Source organism: Bombus terrestris, chromosome 6 (assembly GCF_910591885.1).
Source record: "Bombus terrestris chromosome 6, iyBomTerr1.2, whole genome shotgun sequence".
Taxonomy (NCBI): domain Eukaryota; kingdom Metazoa; phylum Arthropoda; class Insecta; order Hymenoptera; family Apidae; genus Bombus; species Bombus terrestris.
This window is the reverse complement of record NC_063274.1, coordinates 1,193,907-1,211,770: the sequence shown is the minus strand read 5'-3', so window position 1 is coordinate 1,211,770 and position 17,864 is coordinate 1,193,907. Positions and strand designations below refer to the sequence as shown.

Here is a 17,864-nt window from a genome sequence, read left to right as displayed (position 1 = left end):
AAAACTGTGCCACGAGATCGATGTCGACCCAAAAATTTGCCTCCAATCTATTACTCGTGCGCGAGTGAACAAAGAATGCGTGGAACAAGCAATTTTGCAAAGTTACAAAACCGTCAGATTAGGCAAGCTTGATCGCGTTTCCATTCGACGACCGAGCCTCCTCTGAGATTATAAAACGACGCAACGATAAACGAATCGCGTAGAAATTTAATTTTCCAACGAAATTTATCAAGAGCCGTGAACTGATGCTGTGCCACTTGACGAGGCGATAGAGCGATTTGCGCCATCGTGATACATCGTACAAATAAATGCTCGCAATTAGAAATACGATTATAACGATATTTAAAAATGGAATATCATTCGATAAGCAGTTGCTTTTAGCGACAACCTATACGCATTAACGAATCCTGTTCATCTCAATCGCCAAAATAACAAGATTTTAAAATCTTATTCGCTAACGGATACGTTCCGTAAATAAGAACGAGAAAGTATAAAACATAATTTCGTGCGAGCGATGCGAACACTGCTGTACACGCATGACAATGGTTGCTTTGTTCGCGAACGAACGCTTGGGCGTACACGTGTAGCAGATACATCGTCCATGTACATTGTACTTACATACATCCCCGTCCATAAGTATCCGAATATTTACGGATTTATATCTTATGAACGAGAGCGTATGTGTAATATATGCCCAACGGGTCAAGTAATCCTCGACTTTGCTTGTAAGATTATACGTATATATATTGTTTTTGCGTGACACCAATTCCCAAAGAAGAAAAAGCATGTTATATCTACCGTTACATCGAAGAGGATAAACCGCAGGAAGAAGATCAAGCCAAAATAGTGCAAATGGAAAGGGATCGTGTAAACGCTGTTATTTCTCAGATGTCGACGATCAAAAGCTTGAACGATATTTTCACCAATTAATTAGAGAATATTAAAGATGTATAGTCGGTTGAGCCGACCATCCGTACACCTTTATAATCGACGACTAGGCGGCGAAAATGGTCGATAGATCAGCCTTAAATTTTTAATATTTTTTTTATCTTTTCAATTTTTTCAATTTTAATATTTCTTAATACGTAGTAGTATACTTACTTATAGCTATATATTTGTACGTAACATAATTGTTACATAGAAAGTTCAAAATAATAATTGGTATTTATTGAAATGAACGAAGTAAGTATTCAGCGACTAGAAACTCAAGTCGTTATTTCTTAATTCCATCGTAACAAAAATTGCTCAAGTCGAAGAAACAAGATGTAATAAAATAAATATGACAATGTTAAAAAAATTTCTCTTTGGTTTCGTAATATTAAACAAACATACAGACGCGTTTTATAGCGGTGTATGTATGTGGATATGGTATAGAACTGGAACTCTCGAAATTATTAAATTCATTAATTTTTCCCGAGAACTTTGTTCCTCTATTTAACGACTCTATTTCAAATTTCGAAATACCGTTACACGCGAGCGTGCTTTGAAACTTAACCGTACTTTCAATTTCTTGACACATCGAAATTCGTGAAAGAAATCACGCAGCATTTTCGAATATGACGAGACGCGATAAATCAAATACTAATTTTTATTACGTGAAATCATATTATACGTTATATCGCGCGATTAAACACGCCAAATCGTACGATGAGATATGTTTCCATTCAATGAAGTATATCGTCTTGGTTGCTCTTAATAAAATCGAGAAAAAGAATACCTTGAGAAAAGTACGATGTACCTTCAAAACGAAGATAGACGTGAGAATGTTCGTGTTCGCGTAGAAAAACAATTTAAAACAGGTGACACACTCGACGGTATTCTTGCTCGAGCACCTATGTGTATGTAACCTCCTTGAGAGATTACAAGCCAATGACCTCGTATCTGATAGCGTATTGCGTGACAACGAGTATTCCACGCAGACGAACGTTTCTTCGCGGAAGAAAACGTTCTTTCCTTTTCACCCGCTGTTAAAACGAAACCTTTTACGAAAACTTGATCATCGATTTTGACTATCGTTAAACTAAAATAAACTAGCGAGATATGTACGTATAAAGAAGACAATTTTATGGTAATTATTTAGAAAACCGACGCGTTCTCGATTTCTTCTCGAAACTAAGACAGTCCGGCGGTAACGTATATAGAAAGGAGTCGTTCAAAACGTTGATTTCTACGACATATTGAAAAAACATGGAAATCAAGAACGCCTAGCTCGTTAATAATTACCAACGTTATCACGATTTTGCGTTGCTTTGAGTAACATGTAAATCATAGACGATATGTATCTCGTACGATGCGCGACAATAAGCATTTGTAAGGAAAAATTGGCGTCCCTTTGATATAAACTTTGCAAAAACTAATACTCGTGGCTTATGAATTTCCCGGAAGCAAGCATTGTCTTGCTACGAAGAGAAACCGATCGTGATTCGAATCCCAACTTCCACTTTTGCTCGCAACGTTGCCAGGTGATACATCATACATACTCGGTTTCACCCACGCGCAAACAAGCTAAGAATTACACAACGCGTAAACGCGACATCGTTGAAAAATCTCTTCTAGGCTTTCTCGTATAAACCGACTATGGTAACGAATCTCGTATAGAATATGTAACATTACGTCGAGTATCCTAAGTTACGATTCAATTACGAATTAAGACAAAGCACGGTACAGAAGGTTCTTAATTGCTCGGCAAATTTGAGAAAATTGATCGATAGATGGATGTTTATCGATTTATCGATTGATACTTCGTGCAATGTGATTAAAAACGGTAAGGTGCTCAAACGATGTATGTATCGCGAGGCTGCAGATGAAGAAGACGGTAATGTCGTAAGTTTCTAGCAGAGACGTTGGTTCGATGTTTTGTTTGATCGTTAACCGAAAAGATCGCGTTTCTCAAAAACGGTTATTACCTTCACTACCGTGATCGATAGACTTTCCTTGGAATATCTTAGACTAATTCATAGACCAAGATTATAAGCTTCGGATTATAATATTCGGTCATTGAATTAAACGTCACCGATCGCGAGAAAAGAATAATACATACGTATAAAGAATCTGAAACTTGAAAATAAGTTTTAAATTTACGACGAGTCTTGAATAAGTCGCTGACACCGATTTATAAATAGATAAAAATAAAAAACTTAAAGAAAATGTGATATAAATTAAAGAATTATTAACCGACGTTTAATCGGAAATAGCGGATGTCCATAGATATCGATAAACATCTAACGGGTCGGTCGAAATACGTAAATAAATAGATATAAAACATTACCAGTAAATAAGATGTAACGATCAAGACGATTATAAATGGCAATCTTACGTAACTTGTTTTTCGCTTATTAGTCTAATTAGAAACTCGGACTATGGTACGACTCTGTTATCGTTCGACATCGTCGTTCCTTATCCATAACTCGTTCTAGATTCGAAATTTATTTGCATTAATAATTTTCGTTGTGTACTTGACGAATATGTTAGAAGGCGCGTATCACGAATTTTACGATTTTTGCGTCTTTGAACGCGATATTTCTTAAACAGCGAAAAACAATCGAGCAACACCTGACAGAACCGTACTGCTTATTCGCTTCCTGTTAATTGTGCATGATTATAAAGAGAAAGGACATAACAGAGAACGCGGTTATTACGAATTCTACGACATGCCGTTGCCAGCAACGATCGCGACCTGGTTTGCACACCAAGTCTAATGTTTATTTATCAAGTTTACTGTTCGTCCTCTTTCCGGCCTAGTTATCGTGTCGTGCCACGTTTGCCGGGGAGTTTGAATCTCAAGAATAATCTTCTTTTGTTCGCGAAACACTCGTTATTTTAGGCAGCGTTATGCACGTTTGTTTCGAGGAAACGTCGTCACAGTTAAATTCGACGATACATCTACTCTATGTAATCGATTAATACGCATAGCTCGACAATTTGAATTACAAATTTGTACAAAGATCGAGATGCTCGTCTGACTCTAATACGAATTTCGTTTAATTTAGTTCAGTTTCCAACAACGATCAATCGGAACGGATAAAAACGAGTTTGAGACGAACGAAGGAGATGTGACGTTCTTCGAGTAAACACTGCGCAAACACAGCGAGGGTGCTTCTCTTACGTATAAGAGAAAAACGCTGTGGAAACGTATAGATAGACTGTTGAAAGATCGTGGAAACAATGGAAGCCCCGTTAATACGATTCTGCGTTCGTCATGGTAGCTCGAGTACGTTGCACCAAATACTCGACGCATCGTTAAATACCAGGAACTTGACACTGATCGTTGCAGAGATTCTACGTATACTTGGCATAAATGTATGGTTGAAAAAAGTTATTTTATTCGACGCCGATTAACTAATTCAAACTGATAACAAAAGACGTTAATTAATGAAATCGATTCACCAAGTTGGCTGCTCCTTTTCCAATCTCTAATATTATTGTAAACATCGTAACGCTTTCGTTACTGTTAATCGATTAAATTACTTCCTGAAATATAGTTTCGGACGATGTACAACACGAGCATCGTGCTGAAAGTAATGCCCGTTTTGAAGTAACAACGATACGAGCGTAGTTTTATTATATACAATTAAATATTTTCCAATACAACTACGACCCGTATTCCAACACTTGTCACGACGCGAGACGAATTTCTGTATACCTTCGACGAACACTTCCTTTCCCGCCAACACTTATTCGTCCAGAAACTCTTTCAATTTTGCAAAAACGATGGTAATCTGAATCGTTGGATCGTTTGATGCGCTGATGATCACTCGTAATGAATTCTCAGACACGTTTCTTGAGGTCTTTCGTAATGACATCGGAACACTTACGATCACATACAGTTTCTCCACGCGTATTGAACTCCCGCACTCGTCGTCTTACGAATAATTCAAATATAACCTTATTACCGTAAACTGCCGTAATTCGACTATTCAAAAGGTGAATTGCTTCCGAACGAGCGTATTAAGTATTGAGAAAACGTAAATCGTTATCGGCGGGATTTTCAATTTGCATCGCCATTTTAAACGTATCGGACTATGACAACTCTAGTTAAGTACTTATAGATGAAATTTGTATTTTAAATAGGAATATCGAGCGACCTTCCACATGCACGTTTCATCCTTTTATACGGCTTTTATGCGTAAACGGGTATCACTTTCCGAGCGATCATCGTAAGTATGTACCTGTGCGTTACGAAGGAAAAGGTTGAAAGAACAAAGACAATTCGCGTGGTCCTTCCTTAAACAAAGATCGAGAGTTACGAGTCGTAAGAAATCACAGTTAATGGAAATGCTTTTGTATTAATAATCGTACATATACGATTCCTATTCAATTATCTGCTACCGTCGTGAAGTGTACATTTGCTTGGTAAGTAGGATCTTTTTATTAATGGCCACTGCCGTGTGTACGGAACACCTGCGATGACTAACAGTACCACGCAGCTAACTATAATAAGACGCGAGTATACTCAAACACTTACGTTATTACGCAGTAACATCGATCTTGCTCTTTACGAGTAGGTACTCGTACGTACAAACGCGGCTCGTCTGATTGCAGTGGAATCGAACTAACTGTTGTTCCACGCAAACCGATATCGATGTGCAAAAGTCTAGAATTTTTAATAAAAAATATCATTTGCCGATGGTATTTCAGTCGTCGAGTTATTCGCGTTGAATTCACCCTTTCGAGAAATTGACGATACCGATCCTCGACCAGTTCGTCTCTTTTACGCAGTTTTACAATCGTTTACCTTTACACGATTATACCTTGAACGAATGAAATAGAAAGTAGGAACAAGGAGGCACGAATAGAACGAACGCGCGTCATTCGACGAGATACGTACGATAAAATACCGAGAGAATGGGAAATATGAAAACTAAATTGCAAATTGCAAACTTCGTTACAAGTTTCTTAATTCGTTGACGCGATAGAAAAGAAAGGTTGACAATCACTTTCGAATTTACCTGATTTTCCGATTGGTGGTTGACCAAGTCTGCTAAACCACCTGAGAAACCTTCTAGCGGTGGTGGCAGCAGGTGGTCTACATCCTTCGAGTATAACAACTCCATTATTGTTGTTGTTGTTGGAAGTTGGACGTTCGGACGGAGATGCTCTGCTGTACGGCGACATCCAAGCTGTGGTAGTACTTTGGATAGTGGTACCTTTGACGGTAGTAATGGAACTGGTTATTTTAGCCGGGTGCGGGACCCAATCTTCCGAAGCGACGGGCATTTGTCTCGTCCTCTCGTCGGACGAGCGAAACACAAACCCGCAGAATGGAAAAGTCATTCAAGGTTTTACACCCTTCCGCGAAGATAAGATTATTTAGGAAACTCGAGCAAATTTCCTATATCGTTTCGGAGTACGTGGCATAGGCGCATCGACGATAAGTTCGGCAACGTACGATCACGAAATTCAATGTACACTTTTTGTTTTTCCTATTTTTTTCTTACTTCCGTAATTCATAACCAACCGGCCGATTCCGATGTTCGACGTTTCCTTTAAACTCGGCCAGCGAGTTTTTTCTCACGACTCGCCAGGAAGAGAACGTACAAGTATAGGTACATATTTTCTTGTGCGCGCGCGTACCTCAAGTTTCGCGGTCGTCGCTTCCAACTTTATCTATGTTGCTCGGATGTTTGCTTTAGCAGCTAACAGTCACGTGCTTCCCCTTAACTTGTTGCACATACCTCGACGACTCTTTCTGTATTCTAAATGCGCCCTTGCTCGTCCGATCGATCCAAAGTCATGGCTGTTCTTTCGCTGATCTTCCCTGCTGTTCGATGCAGTCGATTACCGTCCAACGACAAACGGAATTCGTATCTTCGTTGAATTTTCTTATTTTTTCTGCAAACGTAATACGGAGAATACGGAGAAATAGAAAGGACAAATCACATCGGATTAACTAGTTCTTTGTAAATTCTTCCGACGTCTCCCGCGTAATATGTACGTTTCCTTAAAATTCTTATCAAAACGAACGACCTATTTCGCATTTATTTGGTACGTTATAAGGTACTTAGTTTTCATTGCAGCCTTTCTCAGTAATACTATGCTACCGCGGAATGGTAGTATCCAGGTAAATTATGCAGATAGGAAAAATAGTCTACGCGTATTTAAAATCGAACGCTCGATCGATCGAAGCAACGACTTTTGTTCCCGATCCAGCAACGCTTTCCGAAGATTCTTGATCTTGCCCGCGCATCGAAAAGATAGAAGAAATACACGGCACGAATTTGTCCTTAAGTAGGATTATTGCACTTTGTCCTACTTCGCTCGATCCAATCTAGTCTCGATTAACGGTTTCTCGCGGACCTACGTAAGAATCTTTTCGTAGAAATCGAACGAACAAAGTTTTCTACGATCGCGGCATCACAGTCTTCCAAGTAAGTATAGGGAAAAGGATGGCATTCCTGAATATTTCTTGTCCCTCCAAAGCGTAAACTCTTGGAGACTACACTGTCGGCAAAACGTTTGGAGGTCGAGGTTGATCTCTCGCACTGGTGAATGTTGCTCGGTCGGTCACGTAGTTGCCGCATTATCCGTGTTTCGTTGCGCTATCATCAGCGACTACGTATTACCGTCGTTCTCGTCTTCGACGTCGTCGTCGACGCATACGGTTCATTCGATTCCGATAAACTAACTTGCCGCCACTCCTATTCTTTCCTTCTTTACTTGCAACGAGCAATATTCCTTTCGATTCCCTCCTAGAGCTATATACGGAACGTAGAGCGAGAGAAACGAGTACACGAATAAACGAATGTCGTTCGATCGGTAGGATGCGTTCCGGCAAAAACTTACACGATACACGCACTACTTTTCACTTGGAAATACACAGGCGATCGAAGTTTGCGCACAACAGGTAGAATCGGATCGTCGATCTTGTCGAGTCACGTCCGAAAAACACCATTTAACCCATATTGAGAGACGTCGTGAACGTAGGCCTCGATTGCACAATTTCATTCGGCTGGCGAGAAATTCAACGGAGATAAGGAGAAAAACGTAGAAGCACGGAGAGAACGTTGCCAACGAGTCGATCCTAACCACACGTCTCTCGACCTGACGACAGACTCGAACTGCCACCGACCAACCGACCGACCACGACCACCACTTCTCTCGACGCTGTCTCTGCCAACTTGCTTCTTCGTGCTCCTCTACCACTCCTCTTGTCTACTGCCGGCCTTCTTCCTTCTACCTCCCTCTTATTTTCTTTCTCTTTTCGGTCCGTGTGCGTGTTCGTGTATCCATGCACGCGTATACCTTCACCACGGCATAACACCGCGACACCCGCGTTACCACTACCGGTACACTGTCGCTAACTGCCCCACCACACCGCTACTTTTTCTTCGGTCAACTCCCTCTCGCACTCGCTACTTCGTAACTGTTTCTTTATCTTCTCTTTCCTCCCTTCTTCGTTACTCGCGTAGCTTCGTTACTCTTACTGCACTTTTGTTAACGAATACAGTTCAGAAATGTCGAAACGAATACAGCTGGAGGTATATTTGCGACAACTTGCCGCTCTCTGGCACAGCAACACGTTGTCGTCGTGTTCCACCGTGCTGACGTTTACGTTGAACGTGTTTCCACATTGCGATACGATAGATGTGACGCGCGTGTGTACACGAGTATACTTACGCGCGTGGACGCGATTCGTAGGCGATCCACGCACGAGTGGACGAACGAAGGTAGACGCGAAAAACATGGAAAATTGGAGTAAAAGGGATAAGCGCGTGATACTCAGCTGATGCAATGCGACTGTCAGACAGAATCACGATCTTCTGTAAGTGTGTAATCTCCATAACGTGACTTTTCGCGACTCACCCTCAAACTGTTCCCCCTTGTTTACTTCTAGATACATGTATATTCCTCGCGTAATCGTCCACAACGCGCCATAAAATCTATCATACGTGTTTATTCTTAATCGTTCTTTTTATTTAACTCGTCACCAGCGTACGTATTCCACGTATTCTAACGAGCTTATTAAAAGCTTATACCGAATAGCAATGTCCGGCAACTAGAAATGTCCAGAGTTCAGGTATTGGAAAATTATCGGACTTGCGGCAAAAATAGCGCTAATGAATTTCAAGATTGGTGCGTTACGCGTTAAAAACCTTTATTTAAAGGCAACTTGGCGAATAATTAGTCTGAAAAAATGCAACGTAACCACCTACACGATTTCATAAGGGTCTTCCAACGATTTCTTTTTGCGTTCAACAGAACATCGTTTACGTTGAAAATGGAAAGTCGTCTTTATTATTCGGGCGAAGAGCGTAACCGCCCGTTCTAGAGACGAAGTAAAAACAGAAAGCGTGTCCGATCGAGTTCACTGAGACTTCACGCCTCTTTCCTTTCCTCTTTATTCGTTTATATTTTTCGTAAGTTGCAAAAGCTCTTGAACACAATGGCCACGGATATAATTTAAGAGAGGAACTAATTATTTTAATTCTATTTAATTCGTCGCTTCTGCCGAAATCCTAACCGAGAAATATACACAAAAGAGGAGTAAGAAATATTATATAATACACGTTGATTAATGACATTTGAAGCACCTATTAATAGCAATGTAAATGCATCAAATTTTTCAAATACGTTCAATATTGTAAAACGCTGTACAAACATTCAAAGTAAAAAACCAAAACATTGTATCGTTAAATCGAATATGATTAAAAACATTAATTCTCTTCTGTTTTTCAAGATTATAACGAATGAGTCGACGTTGTTTAATTTATATTATCATTATGCATAATTTTTATTCAGATTTTGTAGTTGCCATTGACTGAAAATATGATCGAATATGTACCAGTAAAAATATGCAATTATCGTTAAATCGATAGACCGAGTATGTATGTGTGTATTCCGAGATCGGCCATGGAGATTGCTTCGCGCTAATGAAATTAATTTATACGATTTTCTACCAAAAATTCTGAAAGATGTCGATAAACATCTATTATCGAATATGCATTTACGTTTAAAGAGAGAGGAAAATCTAGATGTCTAGCGCGGATGTTGATTGGCATCGTCAGTCAGGAGGTGCGACAGACGCAGAGATCCCAGTAATAAATCGTAAAACGGTTGCCGGTACGGGTACGGTATACTCTGCATAAAAATAGAGGCGCCACCGAGGATTCCGTAATGAGCGTAAGTTATGCAACGCATTAAGGACAGTGCCCTCCGTATGCGGATAACTTCGGGAATTTCCGTTTCTGTACGTACGAGTAAACTTTATCAAGAGGGCGATACTTGTCCTAACGCGTCGCTAATGTATTTTGTTTAGTCTTGTAGTTTCTTTCAAAAACTTTACCTCGTCCGAATTTTACTGCTCTAACTTGAAATCTTTCCACTTCCCTTTGATCGCTCGACACTGGCTAACTTTGAGCAAAGGCAAGGAAAGGAATTATGTATTTATACCGATGAGATCGTCGAACCGTCCGATCCTCCGTATCGTTTGTTCTCGTGGGAAAAAAAAGTAACATATTAAGATTCTGGATTATTTATCACAAGCGCGATACGTAAAAAATTCATTTCATTGCATAAGCGTCCCTACCTTTGTAAGCAGAAATGTCGCAGCGTAATATATCTCAGCGCGAAGATCGTCAGCATAGGGTATATGACTTTTATTCGATTCCCGTGTATCGTGTAACTTGGAAAAATATCTTCGTTGATACTGGCGATCATTAAAATACACACTTGACCTAGAATACCCATAGGTGAAACGAATACAAAGGCGAGGTTACAGAAGGTTCGAACGACGAGGAGGAAAAACCAGGATGACAAAGAGAAAGACGTTGTTGGCAACGGTTCAAAGCGCAGTTCGACCTAACTAAAATACTGCAGTGCTCCACTACGTGTCGCATACCAGGTGAAAATATTGCGGAACTGCTAGCTTACGAATTAAGAATATATATCGTGTAATCGACGGTATAACACGATTATCATCGTACTTTCTCCGTCAAATCGAATACCAACTCACAAATTTGTCAATTACCCACAACTGTTTGAGGTTAACCGAACTAGTCAGATAACGATCGCCAATTCAAATTTCGGTGACTTAAAAATTTATATCGTCGGGTCCGATCGTATCATACCGTAAAAATAAAGACTTCAAGATTTGAAAATATTTATAAATAGAATATAACTATATTGCCTACTTTAATGTTTTGGAAATGACGTAGTTACAACAATGCATAGACAGAGGTGGGTAATTTTTATGAAAAAGCTGAATCGGTAGAGCGATCATGTAAATACATCCAAGCAGGATTTCCACTCTAATAACGTTAACACAGTAGTTGGAACGTGCGCGTAGTAACAACAGTAGTAGGAATCAACAATGCTAGACTACGTCAAAGATTTTAGTAATTTTCGTGCAACTAGGCACTACGCGAACAAGCGTACCTTCGTGCTTGCCATTCGAAGGTACCTACGTTACCAACCATTAACCAGCGACAGCGAAAGATCATGCCCGACGGATAATGCTTTTCAAATTTGGTATTTACGATCGAAACATTTGTTTCATCCTTTATTTTATCTCGCAAAATTGAAAAATATGATATTCCGATGGAACGCAAAATTTCAAAGATAAAAAATAATATAACACATGTATAGAAGAGCATGATGGGGAAATTTTTTCCCGCTTCCCTTCTTAAATTCTGTGGATCCTCGAAGAAAATCATGACTCGTCTACGATGGAAACTCCTAGCAATGAAATCATTTCCGCGTATTTAGATTTACGGGAAGCTACACACTTTCCTTTTTTACCATAGAAATTGTGAAAACAATAGTCCTTACACAACAAATTATACGTCGCACGGCACAAAGAATACTTGTTTCTTGTGATTGTTTTCACCCTGTCTTCCTTTGAAAGAATACATTACAAGATAAACTTTACAATAGAGAATAATCGCATATACATACATATAATTAAATATACAAAATATATATGCCCGGAATTAAATGGAGTAAAATCTGCTTATAGTAAAGAAAAATAACGACAAAGCAATAAAGTTGGCATCGTTGTATGATGGATTTTCTTTGTCCTTCCAAAGAAGCGTAAACGTAAATATACAACTTTACCTCAACGTTATGAATTTGAACCTTTTTGTATTTAAGCAATCGATATAAACGAAAAGATTCAACCGAAATACCTTTTTTCTTAATGATATTTGCTTTAATGAAACAGACGCTATGTTAGTGACAGTGTTAATCTGTTCCGGAGATACCGAAAAAGCTTTTTCGTTTAAAGAAAGGAATTATTACGATAATAAAGTAGTGGAAGTGTGTAAGTAAATAAAAATTTGTTCCTAGGTTTTATCGGGCCGAGTGCGTCCAACTTTCTCACGTATCGTATGACCAGCTTGAATTTCGCTAGAAAGATCGCTCGCCCGGATTCGTGAAACAATAGAAATAGAATTTGAAATTGAAACCTGTAGTTAGTAAATCAATTTAGATAATAAATGTCTTTCGTCGCATAAAATTCACATAGCGCATACGTATATACCTACATATATGCCTGAAAATTCTCATGCGTCTGTTCGTGTCGGTTTAGAAACGGTTCTACCAATGTATAGAACATAGCGATCGATGAACGAACCAAGCAGGATGGTCACGCGATACGAAGCAATTTTCAACTGGTTTGTCGAAAAAACGTAGTAGTCTGGTAACGATCATTTTGTTAGTCATGGTTGTAGTGTTCGGCTAAATAACGATAAGAATAATTTACTTATCTACCTACCTTTTCTTCTAGAACACAAGATAAGAAATAGAAAAAACACTATAATAGTCGTATCTTTGATTTAGTTATCCTCGTAGGTACTACCGTTTATCGTATTGAACGGTATACGTATGTGTGTGTACAGAAAAAGATCATAACGAATTACCTTATAATCTTTACAACTTATCTTAATACTTTATAATCACTACAATTTTATAATCTTTACTACGTTTTACAACTTCGATATCAGACGAAAACGATAATAGCCAATGAGAATGCAAACCGTTTGGAATTATAAAAACATCGTAGAAAACATTTTAACACGACATGGAAATCGTTTAGGCGATTGCCGATGAATCATTCTGTTCTGTTCTGACTATTCTACGTAGAACTTGTATCCATTGTACCGCACCGTCCGTCCGACGTAAAGTAGCGCACACAATGGCCACAAAGATTACCTTTACGCCCATCTACATATGTACGTAGCTGTTTTCGTAAGAGCCACGAATCCTAAGTAAAAACGATAATACTATTTGGACGTAGCTACGCCGTAAAAGAGGTTTTATTTATTCGAGACTCGTCGACCTTCAAAGCCTTGTTCTTTCAAAAGGCGAGTCGATGCAAGAACACCCGTAAACGTTTGTCTATTGTTGCAAATATGTTGGAATTAAGAAAATAATCGCGATGATTCGAGAAAAGCTTTTTATTTATACGCGAACGATATTTTATAAAGGTGAAACAATGTGTTTCTCTGTATTCAGAGTAACCAAAGCCGAAACCGAAACCGAAACCGAAACCGAAACGTAGGTTAATAATAGAGAAGAGACAAGGAAAGGATAAAGATCTTTAAATTTAATACGGTGATGGTTGGGTGAGAAATGGCAGCGTACAGTTCTGTCACATCGAGACTTTCCACGGTGCTTCCGTGTTATCATAATTAAACGAATTAATGAGCGCGCGTTTTGCTTCTTAGCTTTGTTTCGACTTAAAAGGCGAGAACATGCAAGATTAACACGAACCGTGGCCAATGTCGATTGCGAATCCGGAAGAAAGATATAAAACTTCTTAAACGTAATTATCCTTCTATCGTTACACTTCTACCAACTTATATCTACGATGCAGTACGATTAAAAAATAATCTGATCGTGCGAATAGCACCGTATTTCGCGAATTTCATTCATACGTACGTTATTATTTGGCATTTATCTATATTTCGGTATATGCGCATAGGCGCGGTAAGTCCTTGTTATTTCCATAAACCTCGCAATTCTGACACGTACCTTCTTGATTGGAGTTGTTAACGTTAGGGTTAGGATGAGAAGTCAAAGAGGACGGTGTCTCATCCTCGGCGACGCCCATCGTTGTTGCTGCCGTTTGCTGATGATGCGTCTCCACTTCTGTAGCCTCTTCGCACCTGCAGAATAAAGACATTCAAAACTTTATCATTCTTCGCATCAGTGCGCTTATCCTACGAGTACTTCCATATGGTCGCTGTTTATGTACAGCAATTGCAATTTGAATATTAACGATCAAACTACACAAAATCCGTTATTGTTATCCGGTGCATAAATAAAGTACAATTTTATGGGAAAAAAGTCCAAATCCATTACACGATATGTATTGGCTGATATATACCTTTCCCTTGATCTTTGCACACGAATGAAGAAAAAGCTGGGGAATATTTGCGTCAAGCCTCCACACATATATATATGTATATATTCCTCGAAATAGAGCGACATTTCTAAGCAATCGAATTTCCAGCCGAGACAGCATTTTTCACCAATCGCTTTCGTACCTTTGCAAATGGAAAGTGCTTACGTAAAACTTGGTTTTACTTGGAGCGGCAGAGTCAAGGACCCGATGTTAGTTAAACTGTAAAGCGTTACGAGCGCGAATTCGCGTAAACCAACATTTACGTTTAATCGTAGCGTCACGTGTGACTTTAAACTCATTGATATCGAACAACGTAAGGAGGAGAGATGCGCGTAAATGTGTGTTTGTCGTTACTGCGTTGTACGATCCTCTATTTTCGTTACTAATTCCGATATAATCTCAGGTGTTTGATGACAGAACTGTGCATAATAAGAGACTTTGCAAACATCGAGTAAATATTGTCCTCGATCGATACACCCGTGACACGATGTCACATTTAAGTAACCAAGCTCTATCGTGTTAATTTTAGAAAACAATATGTATATAAACGTTGTAACGACACTGATTTAACGTCGAAATGTTAATACGATGCAAATGCATCGAGACTCGTAAAGAGTCGTTGTAAAGTATCGGCTATCGACATTTATCATTTATCTGTCGAGACACGACTTAATTTATTGTCGGCACGATCCTGTTTCGACGCGTATAATTTCTAATTAAAAATATCCATTTCCTTGACATTTTGTTTCTATAGTCTTTTAAGGTAACAATCTCTGATCTTTGTAAAATCGATTTGTAAAATCGAAGAGGATAAAATCGAAAGTCGGATAGATGCAAATAACGGTGTATCGGTTGAAAAGGAAGTTTGTCCTGGAAAACTTTTCGGTCGAAAAGGAAGAGAAAAGGAAGTCCGAGTTCTAACGATCGTATCGTATCATGTATTGTCTAATAACGTATTCGTACGATGAGACAAATTTGCGCTAAAAAAAAAAAAGAAAAAAAAATGGAAGACGTGGGATTGGTAAGTTGGCACGATATGACGCGTTCAACGAAATAAGAAAGAGAGGAGAATATCGCGATGTCTCTAACGGTATATTGACCTCTGCAATGCCGATCGCCGTAAACACATATTCTATATCTCGCACGTGACTATGTACTTTGTTCGTCGAGTTTTCATGTCGCAAATCGCAATGCTTCTTTCACATCTACAGTATTATTTCGTATATACATACATACGCATTTTCAATATGCAAACGCTGTTTCTCAACGATCCGAAATTCATTTGTAATTTAATACTTTTACACAATTTGTGCACGAGCTGAAAGTTTGGTTGGAATCCCAATCGAAAAAAAGTTGCGCGTTATTTCGTGTACATCGTCGTCTCGACGGGAACCGTACGCCACGGAATTAGCGCAAATTCAATTAACTACGAACAAATTGAAAAAAGTAGATATGTATATAAGTTGGTTCGCGTGGTAAAGCAACGTTATCGTTTGGTTCGAAAGGCTAGCAGGTTGAACAGAGGCAACCGCGACAAAGATACGTGTTCCCTATGTAGCGAAACAGGCTCTTCTCCGTTGATTCGAGCAAGACTCGCCGGGTCGTTTCTCCTTCGGCCAACGACCGTCTCTCTACGTCTCTACCTTTAGTTTCAGCCGCTCCCTTTACGCGTGCCTCTACGTAAATGTAATACCTTCGAACTAAATCCGTACGTTTAAATCGCACATCCCTTCGGAATGGCGAGCATCGCTCCGAAACTAGCGATGTCGCTTCAAAAAATTCTCCTTGAAAATATATCGTATCAGAAATATTTTAATAGTATTCGATATCGAATTCATACAGTGATACGAATAGAATGAAAACTGACTGGTATATGCGATAATCTAGATGACACCTTAATTTCTATATGACAACAACGACAACTTGTTTATATTTAGTAAGAATAGTAGTAGGACATAGTAAGAATGTTTATATCGTAAAATAGATCAACAAGAATGAAATTCCTTTCACTAAAATAATTTTACGATCAATGAGATTTTATCAGAGTAACAGAAAGGCGGATTAACATTTTTGCAATACATTCTCTGCAACGTAAAAATGGTATGAAAATGAATACGTTCAAATATGGAAATTATGAAGAAGATATGGAAAGGGTTGTTCATCTTACAGATAACGAGGTTTGTGTGTTATAACGTAGCTTTTGTAAAAAATAAAAAAAAGAAAAAAATAAAACAAGGAACGTCTATATTGGCAATCGAATGTATTTTTAGCAATGGTACAGACGATTGAAAAATGAAGGTTGATAAAATAAAATTTGAAGCCGAAACGGCGAGAATGACGTTTCCGTGGAAGAACGAGATCAAGGAACGAGAAGTCGCGGAGTTTTTGAAAAGGCAAGACCGGTTTTTCACTAGCGTTCCTATCACGGTATATATACATAGATGTGTTAGCACAAAAGTTTAGAATGACATTGTTGATAAAGCGCATGATAGTATGCGTATGAAGAGACGTGTGTGCGGATTAAGCGCGAACATATACAAAGGGTTATGTGTTGTGCAAAATTCAATGTAAATTTACAATATTTTCTGCTTGTATCGGCAGTTTTTCATACCGTCTACGAGGACAATCTTTTCCACTGTCTTATGCTCGATGAAGAGCTGTCGCGACGGATGCAATGCTCGCTGGCAACGAAACCCTTTCTTCTCCTTTCGCCATAATTTTCTCGTGAAATCCGGTACGCAACGAACGCCGTGTATTTTCCAAGACACACCGTACTCACATCTTAATACGCGACTCCGTCTTGAAACTGCATTCGTAGGCCCGGTATTCGATGCTTCGACGTTAGAATCGAGTCAACTCTTTGCCGACGATGTTACTCTCGATCTTTGATATTTCACTGTATTCCACTCACTCACCACCGCTCTCCCCTCGGCCCTCGAATAAGATAGACAATATACTCGGCCGAGTTACTGACTACAGACCTACCGAGCCACCAGCTATCGTCCCGAGTTCCGGCCAGTTCTCGATATCCCTTTTCCCCGCGCCGAGTACCCTTTGCTTTTCAGTTCAATTATCTATCGATTCGTATCCAATATTAAATTTCTTTTTACTTCAATCACTCGAGTCACTTGCCTTGATAAAATCGCGCGATACTTCTTTGTGAACACCAACAAACTATGAAAATCGTGAATACGATCTGGTATTGACAAATACGTCGCGGCGTCGCGACACTGTCGACTAAATTTTACTCAGCCACCAGCTGGCGCCACGTTGCGATGCCTCGCGTCGTTTAATTCCTAAAAATATTCCCATTGAACAATGAAATATATATGCATTTTACATCTAAGCTTTTTTCTATAGATTTTTCATAGCGATATATCACATAGATGTTACTTTTCTAAAATTTTACTTTTCTCCAGTTTTACATTTTTCAATATAATAAATAGGTATAAATTCGTTTGTGTTTGAAAAATGAGAAACACGTGTGGCTCAATATGCCTGGATCAATTTGATTTAAACTTCC

General features: G+C 39.0%; 1 protein-coding gene across 3 annotated transcripts in view; it reads right to left on the bottom strand.

Moving 5' to 3' along the window:
- Nucleotides 1–17,558, bottom strand: part of LOC100644787 (serine/threonine-protein kinase tricornered) — a 44,913-nt gene extending 27,355 nt beyond the window's left edge. The window contains exons 1-2 of one of the 3 annotated variants that reach the window (XM_048406387.1): nucleotides 17,121–17,558; nucleotides 13,969–14,102 (exon numbers count right to left, since the gene is read on the bottom strand). In XM_048406387.1, coding sequence (XP_048262344.1) covers nucleotides 13,969–14,102; nucleotides 17,121–17,122 — 136 coding nt within the window. In that variant the 5' untranslated portion in view covers nucleotides 17,123–17,558. Of the gene's footprint in view, nucleotides 1–5,948; nucleotides 8,246–13,968; nucleotides 14,103–16,952 lie in introns of those variants that run through there. The other 2 variants (XM_012319385.3, XM_048406386.1) reach the window with 2 other exon arrangements.
- Nucleotides 17,559–17,864: the final 306 nt, after the last annotated feature.